We start from the raw sequence: 20,338 nt of genomic DNA, 5'->3' as shown, positions 1-20,338 counted from the left end.
CGCATATGTATTATAAGCGTAGTTGGGATTCTTTCAAAAACAATATAGAGTAATAATATAGACATAACATTTTTTTACTGTTATTGAAGTGGTAAATTGTTAGTAATTTTTCTCTTAAAAAAATGGTTATTGATTTTCATATGGGCTATATATCATTAATAACTTGTCATTTGCAAGAGCTGTGAAAAAAATTTGTGAAGAAAGTTATGTGTGGAGATTTGTTGAACAATATAATGCCAATAATCTTGTTTCTATTTATTATAGTTTAAACAATTTACATCGCGATTGCTACAGCTTATGTTACCTGCATTTTTTCAAAGTTGCATTGATATGATTAGCCAGTGGGAGAGGTTAATCTCTAAAAATGGATCTTGTGAGTTAGACATATGGCCTTATCTTCAAAACATGTCAAGCGATGTGATTTCAAGAACAGCATTTGGAAGTAGCTATAAAGAAGGAAGAAGATTATTTGAACTCCAAAAAGAGCAAGCACAACTCTTTGTAAAAGTATCACAATCTGTATACTTTCCTGGACTAAGGTAGTAATTAAACATTCAACTTTGAAAATAAGTCAAGTTTAGTTCCTTACCCAAAAATACAAAGAAGTCAAATTTGATTTTTATTGAAATAGGATTAACCAATTACAATTCAGCTTATACGTTATATAAATTTAAATTCTATCATATCTATTAAAGTATATATATATATATATATGCTAATTTTTTTTTATAGGAATCTGCTATTTTTTGAAGTCCGATCATTGTTTCAAAAATCGATAAGGTCAAAAAATTGATTTTGACCCAAATTCCCAGTTTAACTCAATTTTTGACCAATTTTGGGTGATTTTACCGAATTGGATTGGTTTCAGTTCCTAGTTGAATTGGTCGGTCCTATTCAATTTTTAAAACCATGTCTCCAATGAAAGCAAAATTCCAAATTTTATTGTTTATTCAAAAAAGAAATTGGTTATAACCTACTTTCCTAAACATCTCATCAAACACAAAAATTAACAAAGATCATCACATTATAATTACTACAATTCCCGTTTTTGTCTCTTCAATCTTCACAATTTACTAATAGCTAATATTTATGCATGCAGGTTTTTACCAACTAAGGCACACAGGAGGATGAAGGAAATTGAAAGAGAAGTACAAGACTTACTAATGGGAATCATTAACAAAAGGGAGAAGGCATGCAAAGGCAAAAATGACGACTTATTAGGCATTCTAATGGAATCAAATTCTAGAGAGATTAAGGAATCTGGTAATAAGAAGAGTGCCGAAATGAGTATTAAGGATGTAATTGAGGAATGTAAGCTTTTCTACCTTGCCGGGGAAGAGACAACCTCAGTTTTACTTGTTTGGACAATGGTTTTGTTGAGTAAGTATCCAAATTGGCAAGCTCATGCAAGAGAAGAGGTTTTGCAAGTCTTTGGTAAGAACAAACCTGACTTTGATGGGTTAAATCGCCTTAAAATTGTAAGTATTCCCTAAAGATTCTAATTTTTCTTTATTTTCCTATAAAATTTATATGTAATGTCTTTCGAAGATGAAATATTCACATCCATGAATATTCATGCCAATATTATTTAATTGATCGAGTAAAAGCCATTTTCTATTGAGCTCATGATAGTCAACATACTAATTTTTTGTTAGAGTTGGCACTTGGTAGTATAGACTATAGACCACTAATTTGAGTGCAAACCTCAAATTTGATTAGGTTTATAGATCGAGTAATAAATTTTGTTTCAAATTTTATCAATCATAAATGAGCTTCAAAATCGAATACTCTTCAAGAGGAAAATTTAATGAACTTATTTTATTTTACTAATTTTTTTAAGAAATGCACTCTTGTAATAGTTGGTTATCCATGGCATAGGTAACCATGATATTGAATGAGGCTCTGAGGTTGTACCCACCAGCAGCTTTGCTACTTCGAATAGTTTACAAGGAAACCAAGCTGGGAAATTTGATTATACCAGCTGGAGTGGAGATTGCTCTACCAACAATCCTAGTCCACCATGATAATGAACTATGGGGTGAGATTGCAAAACAGTTTAACCCAGAGAGATTTTCAGAAGGCATTTCAAAGGCAACAAAGGGCCAAGTATCATTCTTCCCATTTGGTGGGGGTCCAAGGATATGTGTTGGTCAAAACTTTGCTCTAGTAGAGACCAAGATGGCTTTGTCACTCATTTTGCAGAACTTCTCATTTGAGATGTCCTCATCCTATGCTCATGCTTCTTGCTCAATCATAATTGTTCAACCTCAATTTGGCGCTCACGTTATATTACATAAGATATAGTACCACAAAGTTGTTCCAGTTAAAAAAGATTTATCAACATTGTGCCTTGTGGCTTATTTGGTGTTCTATTTATTATTTAGTTATTAAAAACTCATTTTCTAAAGAACAAGAAACAACATATTATGATTTTCACTCTATTATATTATGTTTGTGTTTCTACATCCATTATTGCATTAATTGAAGGAAACAATGTTGAATAGTGTTAAAAAAAAATATATAATTAGAAAAATACATCATTATTATTGGTAAATTTTCATTTTTGAAGTATAATGTTAATTTTTTAATCCTACCCAAATTAAAAACCCTTTTACCGATTATAAGATCCCAATTTTAACAACTTTATTACAAAGGCTAGAGTATATGATGCTAGTAGAAAATTAATGAATTTCCCTTAAGCGTTCTAAAATTGAAATATTACACATGGGGGGATAAAAATGCCATTGATCTCTTTGGACTCAACCAAAAAACTAAGGAAAAAAGGGGGAGAAAATGAATTCTCCGAACTGAAGCAATTTATTTAAGAAATGCCAACCAAATTTTCTAAGCACCCTTTTGCAAATCAACCACCTTCTTCCAAGAGTCTCAGCTCGATATCTCGTCCCACCATCTCCCCACTTTTTCTCTATTAGTGTTGGGCAAGTGTGAAAGATCAACCAAATAAAATTCATCACTAGCCAAGAACCAAGCCTATTTTCATAGATTTCAAGCACTTTCGATAACTTCTCTTCATTATGTCTGAAAACTACTTTGTCTTGCTTGATATTCATTCGAGGCACAAATGCAAGTTGAAATGCCTGTTGGGTCCCAAATAATATTATTACAAATATAAGCAATCCAAAATAACAATTACACACAAGAACACAAAATTTACGTGGAAAACTCTTTCTCTTTGAAGAGAAAAACCGCGGGACAAACTTCAAATAATTTCACTATGATCAAATCAATTACAATAATTCTTGTGTATGTCTCTCGGCTAAAGAAAAATCTCTCTTATTTTTCTTTGCTCTTTCAGACACACTAATTATCTCTTTCAAATACGACAACACTTTGGTCTCTCATTTTTATTTTCTTCTCCACGCACAACTCTCTCTTGGTTGTCTTCTTTTTCTCTAAGTTGCTACCTCTTGGCTGCTATCTCTTCTTTTTCTTTCTTGTACAGCTTTCTCTTTCTTTACTCTTGCACATACTCTCTTTGTGTCTTCTCAAAGGCAGCAATACCTCGCTATCTGCTTCCTCTTGTGATCCTCCCAAGCGAAATCCTTTTTCTCTCTCTTGGTTTCACACTCTATTTCTAAGAAATCTAATGGTTAAAAATATATCATTAAATGCAATTGTTTTTCACCTTATCACCTAATTAATACTAACATTCTCTCTCTCTTTCTCTCTCTCCTTATTTATTGCTTTCCACCGTATTATATTTTCTTCAACACAATCTAACCAAAAAAAAAATTGAAAAACAATCCCATAATCATGGATGCTTTGATATTTATGGTCCCACTACTACTCCAACCACAGGTATGTTGACTTGCTTCATCAAATTTACTTTGCTAGGGATATACGATAAGGGGATCAACTCATGATTTCAGATTAAAAAAAAATGTATGCAATAGGGTATGTAACGGTTTTTATCTTTATAATAATACATATAGGCACACATGCATGCATATTGACTTCTTCTTTTTTTTTTCCCCTCAAATGGTTGATAACGATTCACCAAAAAAGAAATTTGGTATTCACAAATTAAAACAATAAATGGCCTAATTATTAGCTGCAAAAAGTAGGGTTTTAGTTAGTCTCAGTGTCTAACAATTAAACGGCATTATTTTTTGCTACAACTAACATAGAACAGTTAGACCAAATTATTTCAGAATTTCATATATGATCTAGCAAGTAGCAACCTTTGATGCAAGAGAGAGACTTCAGATAATTAGTGGCAGAGTAAGAAAGTTAGTCGCAAAATAAAACTAAAAAAAATACAAATGCTGATATTTAAAAATAACCAAAAAAAGTACAAAATCGTGACATAAATTTGTGAAGCATTTACAAATTTTACCGGTTAAACACACAACACAACATGTCTATGTACATAGTTCTTTGAAGTTTGAGCCTTATTGTATAACATCTTTTCTACTATGGTCCATATCGGGCACCACAAAAGATCATGTATATTATATTTATATATACAAACCCAACGAAACTTCGTACTTGACAAAATCTACATATAACATGTCCTAGTTTTTTTCTTGAAGAGTTCCTGATATGTCTGGTGTTCACCAGGTTCTCCAGTGCCACCATGTCCATATTCCCTTTCATGTTTTTCATCCAGGTCCTTTTGTCAGTGACCTGTTTTGTGGTTCTTGCTTATGCTTCATTGGGTCCATATCATTTTGTTCAACAAACCAATCAACAGTTTGAGCAGAAAACTGATAGGTTCTGGGAGTTTAATGAACAAACCAACAGTTGGGTTAAAGTAGAACTGCCTCATGATCTAGTCTCTTGTGTAAATGATAACTGTACTAAAGTGGGATCGATTAGTTCAATAACAAAGAAGAACAAGGATCACTTAGAAAAAGAGCATGATGTTCCTGAGCAAAGGGAGAGTTTGAAAAAGAAGGATGAGGAGAATTCTGATATGGGTCTGCCTCTGAGAAAGAGAATTTCATTGACTAGAATGTCTGAGACATACATTCAATGACTTTTAATATATATATATATATATATAACGTCCATTCTTATCTCTTCTTCACTTTCTTCTACCTCTAGCTCTCCCTCTACCAAGAAAAAATAATAATGGAAATTTCTCTTGACAAAGTTGCCACCTCCATTCTTTTTGTTATAATGACAACGTTGTTATGCATGATTCTGAATTGGGTGTGGTTAAGACCAAAATATTTAGAGAGGTGCTTGAGAAAGCAAGGTCTTGTAGGCAATTCCTATAGACTTTTCTTCGGGGACACGAAGGATGGCTCTATGATGATAAAGCAAGCTTGTTCTAAACCCATAGAACTCTCTGATGATATTGTGCCACGTGTTCTCCCCTTTGAACATCACACAGTGAAGCATTATGGTATGTATGTCTACAATAAACTTAATTACCTAAAGATTTTGTTGCAACAAACACAAATTATCGCTCTGTTTGTTTCAGTATAAAATATTTTCAAGAAAATATTTTCTAATTTTACAGTGTTTGTTTTGCAGTAAAATATTTGATAAAAAATAAAATATTTTCAGTCAACTAAATAAACTTAAGCAAATTTATGTAAAATATTTTAAGCTTAAAATTTGGGGAAAACATTTTACATTTGCTCAATCCTTCACACCCCAATACTTATCACTCCTGCACTTTCGCGCTAAAACTCTCATCTTGTATATATCTCCAAAAAAATCCAGCCACACTCTTAGATTTCTCTCCAAAAATCCTAGCCACCCTCTCAAATTTCTCTCCAAAAAACCCAGCCACCTTCGGTCCCCTCTCCCGTCAATCTCCAGCTCTAAGGTCCAAGGCACCATTGGCCAGGTACAGCTTTTGCCAGCGCCGCCCATCGCCGACAAAACCGGGTACTTTTCTGCCTTTTTAGATTAGATTTCTCCTTTTCTTTTTGTTTTTCTTCATCTCTAACTCTTCTCTGGGTTTTCTTAGGTTCGATCTGTTGTTCAATCTGGTGTGTCGTATGGTTTTGTTTCATTTTGGCTTTTGTGCTCGTTTCTTGTTACTAGGTTTTTGGTTTTTGATTTTTAGTTAATACTATGTGTGTGCCTATTTGAATTTTTCAATCTAAAAATGGATTGGTGATCAGTGGGGATAAAGTACAACTGATTTAGGCAAATGGGGTTTTTTACCCTTTTTTTTTTTTTTTTGAAGCATTTATAATAGCAACATTTGCTTCATTTATTCTTTGATTTTGTACGTTTTGTTAGTGAATGGATGTGTTGTATAATTGGTTTTGCATTGTTGTAGGCACAGTTGTTAAAGTGGACGATTGCTTGATTTTGGGTTTGCCAAAAGATATAAAGCTAGTGGCTTTTGTAACAATTCTGAAGGATTCATTGGTTAAGGGTAATGTGGTTGTGATATTTTAAAGGATACAGGGCCATTAAAAAAATTATATGGAATGTTTCATACTTGATTTTGATTTTTTTTTTTTTTTTTCTGTGTGTGTGTGTGTGTATCTACTTCTTTTTGCATATTTGCTTTGTGTGCCAGACCCTTGTTTTAGTCATTGATCACTTATTCGATTGTTGCCTCTGCTTTTGGTTGTGTGGTTGGCTTTAACTATTTTGTTTTAGTTTTGTGTGGCTAAAGAAAAGTTAAAAGAGCCCATTATCTTGGTTTTGTATGTAGATGGATAAAAATTCAAGCAGTAGTTCTTGCCACAGTTGCATCTATCCTTGCTGTGGGAGCTACAATATTAGAAGATATTAGGCCTAGGAGATTTATAATTAGGCAACCTCGTGTGAACCGGGATTATGAAAGAGAAGGTTTTATAAGTGATATTCTTCATCGAGGTGATGCACATTGTAGTTTTATGATAAGAATGAGACCTGTAGCTTTCTATGAATTATGTAGAATTCTTGTTGAGAGAAACTTGGTACGTGAGACTATCTACATGCCTGTTACAGAGCAGGTCTTGATGTTTTTGCATACTATTGGCCATAATGTTAGGTTTCGAGTCGTTGCTGCCAGGTTCCATAGACCGATTGAGACAACTTATCGATATTTTAAAATTGTCCTTAAAGCAGTTTTGCAGTTATATAGGCATGTTGTTAGATTATCTGACAAGTCTACACCCCCAGAGATAAGGAATAGTAGAAGGTTTTATCCTTACTTTAAGGTAAACTTTTCAAATTTTGTTTGTTGTTTTTTTATTTATTAGGTGATTTTTTAAATGAACATTACTTAATATTGGTCATCATTAGGATTGTGTAGGAGCAATTGATGGAACTCATGTCCGTGCATCTGTTCCAATTGAAATCCAAGGAAGGTTTCGTGGTCGAAAGGGGGGGACAACACAAAATGTGTTAGCTGCAATTTCGTTTGACTTAAGATTCACCTATATGTTAGCTGGTTGGGAAGGTAGTGCTCATGATTCTCGTATTTTAAATGATGCACTTAGTCGACCAAGGGGACTTAAAATCCAGAAGGTATTATATAGATAACTAGCCTTTATGTTTGGTTTTATGCTGGAATATTTTTTTAAAAAAAGTTGATTCATAATTTGTAGGTAAATATTATATTGGTGACGCTGGTTATGGAAATAGACCTGGAATCTTGTCTCCTTATCGAAGTGTTCGATATCATTTGAAAGAGTTTAGTGATCATCCACCTGAAAATGCAAAAGAATTATTCAACCTTCGTCATTCTTCGTTGCAAACTACCATTGAGCGAGGGTTTGGAGTTATAAAAAAACGTTTTCGTGTCTTAGATGCAAAACCATTTTGGTCTTTTAATACACAAGTGGATGTAGTTTTAGCATGTGGTGTTATTCACAATCATATCATGGGGGTTGATCCTAATGACCCAATTATACAAGCTGGAACATGTGAGACAGAGTCTAGTGATCGAGTCCAACCTAGCCAACGCGAAGCTATAGTGGAAAGTAGAGAATGGAATAATAAAAGGGATGAGATATGTCAAGCAATGTGGGCTGAAGTACTGGTAATGAAATTTATATAAATGAGCTTCATTTTTTTTTTTTTTTAGGATCAATAATGATTTATACATTTATTATATTAAATCATCGAATATATTGACATTGTCATATTTCTTTGAACAGGCTCATCCCGCTCATGCGCCTTATTTAAATAAAAAAAAATTGAACAGTATGATGAGATGGCTATTGTTGTTGGTAAGGACATGGCAACTGGTGGCTTTTCAAAGCAATGGAGTGAACGTTCTCCATTGGTTCAAAATGAGACCCCATAGAATGACATCCAAAATCCAAATAGTCCTTTTAGTGAGATGATTGAACAACTCAAACAGATTGCAGTAGCTGTTACAGCTCTTAGTCATGGCCCAGTTAATACAAATGAGCTTCATAAAGTAGTGATGAACGTTGAAGGCTTTGAAGAAGACATGCTTGATGAAGCTTTTGATCATTTGGTTAATGATGAAAAGGCAGGAAGGGCCTTTATGGCTAAAAATGATAGGGTGAGAAAGCTTTGGTCGGAGAAATTTTTCAACAAAACCTTCTAACTTGAAGTTGCTGGATACGTTGTGTGAAACATATTAGTGGTACCATGGTATTCTTTAGGTTATTAATAATTATGGAACACTGATTGACATGTTTTGGAGTTATTATGGAATAATGTTATATTTTGGATTCATTAAAATTTTGATTATGTTATATTTTTTCCAGATATATTTTGCAAGTTCTGCTGTATTGGTTGAGAAATATTCTGCAGGTTCTTTCATTTTGAAATAGGCCATTAAGGACATGATACTCTCCTTTGATTACCTGAACTATCAGGTTGAAATATTGACTGCTGATTCTGAGCTTTCATTTAACAATGGGGTGATTGTTAAATGAAAATACTAACAGATTTTCTCTCTCTTCTTTACTACTGCTTTATTAATTTTTGTAGGCCCTTGAGTTGGTTGCAGAAAATTTTCACAGATTGTGGTTTTGGTGATTTGGCACTTACCTTCTACAAAAGTAGTAGGAGGAAACCTTTATGGAGCGGCTTGTACCTGGAATGGAATGCCTTTGCCAAGAAACAATTATATTGAGTTGAATTCTGCTGGTTCATGGTCTGTAGACTGTAGAATACTGTTATGGTGTAGGGGGTGAAGGTCGAAACTGGAATGGAATGATTGAAGTAGTTTGACTTAAGGGTGGGAGTCAAAAGCTCAAAGGGATTTATCTCACCAAAGCAGTAGGAATAAACATTGTTCCAAAGGCTACATGTATTGGAATTATGCCAAAGTGATGATTTTGCTAAGTTGTTTTTTTTTTTTTTTTTTTAATTATAATCGGGGTTTGGGTTTGATATAGAAAGGGCTAGAGACAATTACAGTTTGCTAGTGGAAATTATCCGGAATAAAATTAAGAGTTTAATTGACTTATAATTTATTCACATATCTGATTTAACATAATCTTTAGATTGATGAGAGAGAGAAAGATTAAAGGGGCAAGTCAGAGTAATAAAGAGATGGTAAGGAAATCATATGATGCCCTGAGCTGTCACTTCTCAATAATCTATCTACCACATACAGTCAGTTACCTTGGAGGTTTATTGGACCAAATAGTCTTATTGAATTGAGTAGGGGCCAAAAGACTAGTTTTGGGGTACAATTGTGCATAATTCTTCTCTGACCAGCCCATTGCTACAGCATCAGTTGAGCTGGACTATTCATTTTTTATAAGTATAGAATCTATCCAGCCAACTCCAATTTCTTATTGTTATACCACTCAAATAAAAAATGTGGCTGGAATTATGATGATGCAAGGATCCAACAGTTAATGGTCATTTTGTGGTCATTGTTTTGATTTTACCGTTTTTTTATTTCCATTTTACGTTGTGCCAAACATTGGAAAATATTTTACACAACATTTTCATATACATTGCCAACCACGGTAAAATGAAAATATTTTCCTGCAAATATTTTACATCGAAACAAACGGAGCGTATATCTCACTCATTTCCATAGCAATAAAGTATGTATGGTTGTTTTAAGTCCTGTAACTTCTGTTTAAAAGCTTCCAACTATGAATTAGCTTATGCCCAAAATCTTAAAACTGAACCAGAAAAACTAGACCAATTGATTAAACTATAAACAAGAATCTAAATTGGTAGCGGTGGAGCCAAAAAATTTTTAGGTAAAGCTAGTGTTACTACTTCTAATTTAAACACAGCTAAAATTATTTTTTGCCAATTAGTAATAGTTAATAAGAAACTCTCACTTAAGATTTGTTGTAAAAATAATATAGACATAATATTTTTTTTTTTTAATATTGGATTTATTTCTAACCTTTGTGAACAAATGCAGGCAAGAATTCTTTTACATGGCTCGGCCCAAGACCCCGTGTAAACATTATGAGCCCTGAACAAATCAAAGATGTTTTCACCAAGATGGGTGACTTTCAGAAGCCCAAACCAAATCCACTTACTAGATTGCTTGCAATGGGATTAATAAGCTACAAGGGTGAGAAATGGGCTAAACACAGAAAGATTATCAACCCTGCTTTCCATTTAGAGAAGTTGAAGGTTATATATTACATTTCTTATCTCTTTAAATCCATGTGGAATCAATAGTTGTATCCAAATTAGATTATTGTTATCACTTTAGTAAAAAATGTTGTACCTTAGTTTGGAGCAGCATGATTTATCTGTAAAGTGATATTGTACAAATCACCAAGTTTAACACAAAAACACTTTTGTACTAAACTCCGTAGCTAAGTTTCAAATGTCTGTCTAGCACATATTTGTGATCAAGAAACTTATAGGCACAGTACAATAATCACAGTAGGGAATTGTTTGCATTTTGGTTATGAATAATCCCACAGACACAAACTATTTTATAGATTTTTTTATGAACTAATGATGTGGTGAGTGATTATTTGTAAGTGAAAAGATGACGTTAGTAATGAACCTAGATGAGAATCAATAAGAATTTGTCACATAAAAAATTTGTAAAAATGTTGTGAAATAATTTGTGATTGTGGCAGTACTCATAAATTAAAAGTGACAATATTTTTTGAGATGGGTAGTTAATGGGAGAAGTAGGATTCAAACTACATCCACTAGGCACCACAAAGAATATGATTATTGCTAGATACTACCTTTGATTATTTAATTCAAAGTCATTATAGAAAATACTACCTTTGATCTATTGCTTAAAATATGATTGACTGAAAATATTGCATGCAAATAAGATTCTAAGTACATTCAAACATCAGTAATGCTAGTATAGCAAATAATATTATATGTCCATTTTCTTCTTTAAAAAAAAAAAAAAAAAAAGACTATATGCCCATTCAAACTTTTAAATATGAATAATATCAATTAAATTTAAAGTTAGATACTCGTTTGCTCAAATGGGAAAAGTTTGACTCCTACCTACTCCCAAATTTTTTTTTTTTTTTTAAAGTATCTTGTTTTAAAAGTGAAGAATAATTATCAATTCAAATTATGGAATCATTTTCATTTTCAAGGGAAGTGCATTTCAAATGATACCAATGTAACAGTGCTTTCAGAAGTGGTACTTTTATCTTTTATTGTTAATTTAATATCCAATTTTGGTAAAATTTAGTATTCAAAAGATGTGACTAAAGTCAATTGATATCCTGTGTAGGAAATGAAAATCCATTAGCCGCTGTCGTGAAGGATATAGAATCTACTTCTCCATTGCAAAAGGTTATGTGCAATTAAGTTGGTAATATCAAGACAATTTCCCCACATGTTTTTTTAATTTTTTGATATCTAGAACTATTTTAATTCTTTTACAGGAAGCTTCCCCATTACCAATTTCTAGTGCAGTGAAAACTCCAATACCAAATAAGGTTACTATACAAAATATTAAGGTGATCCAATTATTTTACGGTTTGAATATGTGGAAACACTTTTTGATTATAATTTTTTTTTTCTAGGATTTTCTGGCTAGTGAGGTTTCTGTTTATGGTGAGAACCATCATGAGCAAGATACTTCCTATGTCAATGGTAGTAGTAAACACATTCAAAAAACACATTCACATGCTACCAACCTTTAGCAAAAGATAAGGCCTTACTGCTACCATTGACATAGGAAGTATCTTGCTCATGATAGTCCTCACCATAAACAAAAACCTCACTAGCCATAAAATTTTAGAAAAAAAAAATATATATATATTTATAATCAGAAAGTGGAAATTGGTAATGGGAAAGCTTCATGTAAAAGAACTAAAATAGTTCTAGATATCAATAAATTAAAAAAGCATGTGGGGAAATTGTCTTGATATTACCAACTTAATTGCACATAACCTTTTGCAATGGAGAAGTAGATTCTATATCCTTCATGACAACTGCTAATGGATTTTCATTTTCCTACACAGGATATCAATTGACTTCAGTCACATCTTTTGAATGCTAAATTATACCAAAACAGGATATTAAATTAACAATAAAAGATAAAAGTACCACTTCTGAAAGCACTGTTACATTGGTATCATTTGAAATGCACTTCCTCTGAAAATGAAAATGATTCCATAATTTGAATTAGGAATAAAAAAAGAAGCAAACACACTAGTTAACATGTTCAATCTTTCAAAAAATAATAAATTCAAAAAAAAAAAAAAAGTTCCAGAAAACCTCACCTATTCCTGCAACAAAGCCTATTAGGCTTCTTTACAAACATGAAAACCCATCTTTTATCTAGGTACCTGAGCCTCATAATTTTCCAAATCTCTTATAGTACAATTGAGAAAGTATTATTTTCGTCCCCTAACAAACAACTATTAGTTACATTTCCTAGAAAGTGAATTAAGATAAGTTGCAAGTTTCTAATCTTTGCACAAAATATGATCTGGCCAGAATTGATTACTTTATATTCAGTACAAAGCAAAATATTGGATACCTTCTCAGATGTGGTCTGATGAATTGCTTCATCAAATAGTTTCCTTCAAATGAAAAAATAAACAAATGTTTCAATTGGGTATTTGTATACATTTATATATGTGCTTCAACAAATAGATTGAACTTTCTGTACATACCTTCCTTTTAGGGCAGAAGCCAAAAAATTGGCTTTCTTTTCAGAAAGATGCACTTTTGAAGCTGTATGATTCTTCAGAGTAGTGGAAACACTTCCAGGTAGAATATTCTTCTTATTAGGTACTTTTCAGCACATTTTTTAAGCGATTAAGTCTCATGAATAACTAGCCACTAACGCATTTTTTTCCAAAAGTTTGATTTTGGGTGAATTGTTCTCAAGGTATAGATATCATAATTTAAAACCAAATCCGTGAAAAAAAAAATGTTAGGCTTCCATTTTTACACCCTTCTATCGGCACATTGTTGGAATTCGAATTTTGAGCAACCCGATGGGGCATTTTTCAAACGACAATAACTCATGATTTGTGGCAAAAAAAAATGCAAAATTTGTGTTGAAATTCAAGTTCGCAATGTCTACTCTCTAAAATTTTCAGACCACAACAAAGAATTCCTTACCGTTCAAAACTTATTGTCAAAATGGTGACCAAAGGTCACTTTTCAACACATTTTTGTAGTGATTTAGAATCATGAATAACTAGCCACTAACGTATTTTTTTCCTAAATTTTGATTTTGGGTTGATTGTTCTTGAGGTATAGGTATAATATTTTAAAACCAAATCCATGAAAAAAAAACCTTACGCATCCATTTTTACGCTCTCCTATTGGCACATTGTTGGAATCCGAATTTTGGGTAACTCGGTGGGGCATTTTTCAAACAACAACAACCATCATAATTTGTGTCAAAAAAATTTAAAATTTATGTTGAAATTCAAGTTCAGAATGTCTAGTTTTAAAAATTTTTAGACTGCGGCAAAGAATTCCTTACCATTCAAAACTTATTGTCAATACAATGACCAAAAGTCACTTTTCAACACATTTTCAATGTGAATTAGTCTCGTGAATAACTAGCCACTAACGTATTTTTTTCTAAAAGTTTGTTTTTGGGTGGATTGTTCTTGAGGTATAGGTATAATATTTTGAAACCAAATCCACAAAAAAAAATGTTAGGCTTCCATTTTTACGCCCTTCTATCAGCACATAGTTAGAATCTGAATTTCGAGTAACTCGGATGGGTTTTTTTCAAACGACAATAACTCTCATGATTTGTGTCGAAAAAGTGCAAAATTTGTGTTGAAATTTAAGCTCAGAATGTCTACTTTCTAAAATTTTCAGACCGCATCAAAGAATTTCTTACTGTTCAAAAATTTTTGTCAAAACGGTGACCAAATGTCACTTTTCAACACATTTTCAAAGCGATTTAGTCTCGTGAATAACTAGCCCCTAACGTATTTTTTCCCTAAAGTTTGATTTTGGGTGGATTGTTCTCAAGGTATAGGTATAATATTTTAAAACCAAATCCATGAAATAAATGTTAGGCTTCCATTTTTACGCTGTTCTATCAACACATTATTGGAATCCAAATTTTGGGTAACTTGGTAGGGCATTTTTCAAACGAAAATAACTCTCATGATTTGTATCGAAAAAATTCAAAATTTGTGTTGAAATTTAAGCTCAAAATGTCTACTTTTTAAAATTTTCAGACCGCATCAAATAATTTCTTACCGTTCAAAAGTTTTTGTCAAAACGGTGACCAAATGTCACTTTTCAACACATTTTTAAAGCGATTTAGTCTCGTGAATAACTAGCCCCTAACGTATTTTTTTCCAAAAGTTTGATTTTGGGTGGATTGTTCTCAAGGTATAGGTATAATATTTTAAAACCAAATCCATGAAAAAAAAACGTTAGGCTTCCATTTTTATGCTGTTCTATCAACACATTATTGGAATCCAAATTTCTGGTAACTCGGTAGGGCATTTTTCAAACGAAAATAACTCTCATGATTTGTATCGAAAAAATTCAAAATTTGTGTTGAAATTCAAGCTCGGAATGTCTATTTCCTAAAAGTTTCAGACCACGGCAAAGAATTTCTTTCCGTTCAAAACTTATTGTCAAAACGGTGACCAAAGGTCACTTTTCAACACATTTTCAATGCGATCTAGTCACGTGAATAACTAGCGCACTAACGTATTTTTTTCCAAAAGTTTGATTTTGAGTGGATTATTCTTGAGGCATAGGTGTAATATTTTCAAACCAAATCCGTAAAAAAAATGTTAGGCTTCCATTTTTACGCCCTTTTATCGGCACATTGTTGGAATCCAAATTTCATGTAACTCGGTGGGGCATTTTTCAAATGACAATAACTCTCATGATTGTGTCAAAAAAATTCAAAATTTGTGTTGAAATTCAAGCTCGGAATGTCTAGTTTCTAAAACTTTCAAAACGCGTAAAAGAAATCCTTACATCTCAAAATTATTGTCAAAACAGTGACCAAATGTCACTTTTCAACACATTTTCTAAGCGATTAAGTCTCGTGAATAACTAGCCACTAAAGTATTTTTTTCTAAAAGTTTGATTTTGGGTGGATTGTTCTTGAGGTATAAGAATAATATTTTAAAACCAAATCCGTGAAAAAAAAGGCATCTATTTTTACACTCTTCTATCGGCACATTGTTGGAATCCGAATTTCTGGTAACTCAAGGGGGCATTTTTCAAATGACAATAACTCTCATGATTTGTGTCAAAATAATTCAAAATTTGTGTTAAAATTTAAGCTCAAAATGTTTACTTTCTAAAATTTTCAGATCTTGGCAAAGAATTCCTTACCGTTCAAAATTTATTGTCAAAACGGTGACCAAAGTTCACTTTTCAACACATTTTCAATGCAATTTAGTCTCATGAATAACTAGCCACTAACGTATTTTTTACCAAAAGTTTGAGTTTGGGTGGATTGTTCTCGAGGTATAGGTAGATTATTTTAAAACCAAATCCGTGAAAAAAACATTAGGCTTCCGTTTTTACGCCCTTCTATCGGCACGTAGTTTTAATCTGAATTTTGAGTAACTTGGTGGGGCATTTTTCAAACGACAATAACTCTCATAATTTGTGTCGAAAAACTTCAAAATTTGTGTAGAAATTCAAGCTCGGAATGTCTACTTTCTTAAACTTTCAAACCGCGTCAAAGAAATCCTTACATCTCAAAACTTATTGTCAAAACGGTGACCAAAGGTCACTTTTCAACACAAATTCTAAGCAATTAAGTCTTGTGAATAACTAGCCACTACCGTATTTTTTTTCCAAAAATTTTATTTTGTGTGGATTGATCTCAAGGTATAGGTATAATATTTTAAAACCAAATTTGTGAACGAAATGTTATACTTACATTTTTACGCCCTTCTATCGGCACATAGTTGGAATTTGAATTTTGGGAAACTCGGTGGGCTATTTTTCAAATGACAATAATTCTCATGATTTGTGTCCAAAAAATTCAAAATATGTGTTGAAATTCAATCTCAAAATGTCTACTTTCTAAAATATTCAGACCGCGTCAAAGAATTCCTTACCGTTCAAAAGATATTGTCAAAACGGTGACCAAAGGTCACTTTTCAACACATTTTCAAAATGATTTAGTATCGTGAATAACTAGCTAGAAACGTATTTTTTACCAAAAATTTGATTTTGTGTGGATTGGTCTCAAGGTATGGGTATAATATTTCAAAACCAAATTCGTGAGCGAAATGTTAGATGTCCATTTTTACGCCCTTCTATCGACGAATAGTTGGAATCCGAATTTCGGGTAAATCATTGGGCCATTTTTCAATCACAATAACTCCCATAATTAATTTTGAAAAAATTCAAAATTTGTGTTGAAATTCAAGCTCGAAATATCTACTTTTTAAAACATTCAAACTGCATCTATGAATTCCTTACCATTCAAAATTTAATGTCAAAATGGTGGCCAAAGGTCACTTTTCACCATATTTTCTAAGTGACTAAGTCTCATGAATAACTAGCCACTAATGCATTTTTTTTCTAAAAATTTGATTTTGTATGGATTGATATCAAGGTATAGGTATAATATTTGAAAACCAAATTCATGAACGAAATGTTAGACTTCCATTTTTACGCCCTTCTATCGGCACATACTTGGAATCGGAATTTCGGGTAACTCAGTGGGCCATTTTCAAACGACAATAACTGTCATAATTTGTGTCAAAAAAATTCAAAATTTGTGTTGTAATTCAATCTCAGAATGTTTACTTTCTAAAACATTTAGACCGCATCTTCAAATTCCTTACCGTTCAAAAGTTATTCTCAATACGATGACCCGAGGTCACTTTTCATCACATTTTCTAAGCAATTAATTCTCGCAAATAACTAACCACTAACTTATTTTTTTCCAAAAATTTGATTTTGTGTGGTTTGATCTCAAGTTATAGGTGTAATATTTGAAAACCAAATTCGTGAACAAAACAATCCGAATTTTGAGTAACTCGGTGGGCTATCAAAATTTGTGTTGAAATTCAATCTCGAAATGTCTAGTTTCTAAAATATTTAGATTGTGTCAAAGAATTCCTTTCCGTTCAAAAGTTATATTCAAAACAGTGACCAAATGTCACTTTTCAACACATTTTTAAAGCGATTTAGTCTTGTGAATAACTTGCCACTAATGTATTTTTTTCCCAAAAATTTGATTTTATGTGGATTGGTCTCAAGGTATAGGTATAATATTTTAAAACCAAATTTGTGAATGAAACGTTAGACTTCCATTGTTACGCCCTTCCATCAGCACATAGTTGAAATCCGAATTTCGAGTAACTCAGTGGGCTATTTTTCGAATGACAATAACTCTCATGATTTGTGTCAAAAAATTTAAAATTTTTGTTGAAATTCAAACTCGGAATGTCTATTTTCTAAAATATTTAGACCACGTCAAAGAATTCCTTACCGTTCAAAAGTTGTTGTCAAAATGATGACCAAATGTCAGTTTTCAACACATTTTCAAAGCAATTAAGTCTTGTGAATAACTATCCACTAATGTATTTTTTCCCAAAAATTTGATTTTGTGTGGATTGGTCTCAAGGTATAGGTATAATATTTGAAAACCAAATTCATGAACAAAACATTAGACTTCCATTTTTACGCCATTCTATCGGCATATAGTTGGAATCCAAATTTCGGGTAACTCGTTAGGCCATTTTTCAAACCACAATAACTCTCATAATTAATGTAAAAAAAAAAAAAAAAAATCCAAAATTTGTGTTGAAATTCAAACTCAGAATGTCTACTTTCTAAAACATTCAAACCGCGTCTACGAATTCCTTACCGTTCAAAATTTATTGTCAAAATGGTGACCAAGGGCACTTTTCTACATATTTTCTATGCAATTAAGTCTCGTGAATAACTAGCCACTAACATATTTTTTTCCAAAAATTTGATTTTGTGTGGATTGATCTCAAGGTATAGGTATAATATTTGAAAACCAAATTCGTGACCGAAACATTAGATTGCCATTTTTACGCCATTCTATCAGCACATAGTGGGAATATGAATTTTGGGTAACCCGGTGGGCCATTTTTCAAACAACAATAACTCTAATAATTTTTGTTGAAGAAATTCATAATTAGTGTTGAAATTCAAGCTCAGAATGTCTACTTTCTAAAACACTCAGACCGCGTATGAGAATTCATTTCCGTTCAAAAGTTATTCTCAAAACGGTGACCAGAGGTCACTATTCAACACATTTTCTAAGCAATTAAGTCTCATGAATAACGAGCCGCTAATGTATTTTTTTTCAAAAATTATATTTTGTGTGGACTGATCTCAAGGTATAGGTATAATATTTTAAAACCAAATTTGTGAACGAAACGTTATTCTTACATTTTTACGCCCTTCTATCGGCACATAGATGGAATCCAAATTTCGGGTAACTCGGTCGGTTATTTTTCAAATGACAATAACACTCATCATTTGTGTCGAAAAAATTCAAAATTTGTGTTGAAATTCAACCTCGAAATGTCTACTTTCTAGAATATTTGGACCGGATCAAAGAATTCCTTACTGTTCAAAAGTTATTGTCAAAACAGTGACCTATGGTCACCTTTCAACACATTTTCAAAGTGATTTAGTCTCATGAATAACTAGCCACTCACATATTTTTTACCAAAAATTTGATTTTGTGTGGATTGGTCTTGAGGTATATGTATAATATTTGAAAACTAAATTTGTGAACGAAACATTAGACTTCCATTTATATGCCCTTCTATCAGCACATAGTTGGAATATGAATTTCGGGTAACTCAGTGGGCCATTTTTCAAACGACAATAACTCTAATAATGTTTGTTGAAAAAGTTCATAATTTTTGTTGAAATTCAAGCTCAAAATGTTTTCTTTCTAAAATATTTTGACTGCGTCTAAGAATTCCTTTCTGTTCAAAAGTTATTGTCAAAACGGTGACCAACGGTCCCTTTTCAACACATTTTCTATGCGAATAAGTCTCGTGAATAACTTGCCACTAACATATTTTTTCCAAAATTTTGATTTTGTGTGGATTTTCTTAAGGTATAAGTATAATATTTTAAAACCAAATTCGTGAATGGGACGTTAGACTTCCATTTTTATGCCCTTCTATCGGCACATAGTTGGTATCCGAATTTCGGGTAAATCAGTGGGTTATTTTCAAATGACAATAACTCTCATGATTTGTGTCGAAAAAATTCAAAATTTGTGTTGATATTCATGCTCGAAATGTCTGATTTCTAAAAAATTAGACCTTGTCAAGGAATTCCTTACCATTCAAAAGTTATTGTCAAAACGGTAACTAAGGGTCAGTTTTTAACACATTTTCAAAGCGATATAGTGTCGTGAATAACTATCCACTAACATATTTTTTACCAAAAATTTGATTTTTGGTGGATTGGTCTCAAGGTATAGAAAAAATATTTTCAAACTACATTCGTCAACGGAACGTTAGAATTCCATTTTTTCACCCTTCTATCAACACTTAGTTGGAATCAAAATTTCGAGTCACTCGATGGGTCATATTCAAACGACAACAAATCTCTTGATTTGAGTCAAAAAATTCAAAATAATTGTTCAAATTCAAGATCGGAATGTCCACCTTCTAAAACATTATGACCGCGCTTAAGAATTTCTTACCGTTCAAAAGTTATTGTCAAAACGGTGACCAAAGGTCACTTTTTAACACATTTTCAAAGTGACTAAGTCTCATGAATAACTTGCCACCAATGTATTTTTCTATCAAAAATTTGATTTTGCGTTGGTTGATCTGCCGATATAGGAAAAATATTTTAAAACCAAATTCATCAACAGAACGTTAGACTTCAATTTTTTTTCGCCCTTCTATCGACACGTAGTCGGAATCCGAATTTCGGGGCATATTCAAACGACAATAAATCTATTGATTTAAGTCAAAAAAATTCAAAATTTGTGTTCAAATTCAAGCTCGGAATGTCTACTTTCTAAAACATTCCAAGTACTTGGTCACTAAAA

The 20,338-nt window shown here is 32.3% G+C and overlaps 2 protein-coding genes and 2 long non-coding RNA genes across 4 annotated transcripts; all 4 read left to right on the top strand.

Annotated features, from left to right (window-relative positions):
• The first annotated feature begins 267 nt into the window (after window positions 1-267).
• Window positions 268-2,465, top strand: LOC112009807 (cytochrome P450 72A397-like). The gene is made up of 3 exons (XM_065781889.1): window positions 268-539; window positions 1,100-1,478; window positions 1,879-2,465. Exons 1-3 carry the CDS (start codon window positions 298-300, stop codon window positions 2,302-2,304), a joined length of 1,047 nt encoding a protein of 348 aa, XP_065637961.1. The 5' UTR covers window positions 268-297; the 3' UTR covers window positions 2,305-2,465.
• Window positions 2,466-5,038: 2,573 nt separating this feature from the next.
• Window positions 5,039-10,825, top strand: LOC136071055 (uncharacterized). Its single transcript, XR_010632367.1, has 2 exons — window positions 5,039-5,371; window positions 10,292-10,825. It is a non-coding gene; the product is annotated as an uncharacterized LOC136071055 (long non-coding RNA).
• LOC112039754 (uncharacterized) lies at window positions 5,580-8,661 on the top strand (the record flags this gene model as incomplete). The annotated part of the gene is made up of 6 exons (XM_065781900.1): window positions 5,580-5,862; window positions 6,263-6,361; window positions 7,045-7,136; window positions 7,222-7,446; window positions 7,527-7,960; window positions 8,079-8,661. Coding segments are annotated over 5 exons (780 nt in total), but the record flags the coding sequence as incomplete, so codon positions are not given.
• Window positions 10,826-11,623: 798 nt separating the features above from the next.
• LOC112039611 (uncharacterized) lies at window positions 11,624-11,957 on the top strand. Its single transcript, XR_002886017.2, has 3 exons — window positions 11,624-11,658; window positions 11,751-11,804; window positions 11,892-11,957. It is a non-coding gene; the product is annotated as an uncharacterized LOC112039611 (long non-coding RNA).
• Window positions 11,958-20,338: the final 8,381 nt, after the last annotated feature.

The sequence above is a fragment of the Quercus suber genome, unplaced genomic scaffold (assembly GCF_002906115.3).
Source record: "Quercus suber isolate HL8 unplaced genomic scaffold, Cork oak 2.0 scaffold_282, whole genome shotgun sequence".
Taxonomy (NCBI): Eukaryota; Viridiplantae; Streptophyta; class Magnoliopsida; order Fagales; family Fagaceae; genus Quercus; species Quercus suber.
Note: the sequence above shows the minus strand (reverse complement) of the source record. Positions and strands in the feature narration are given on the sequence as shown.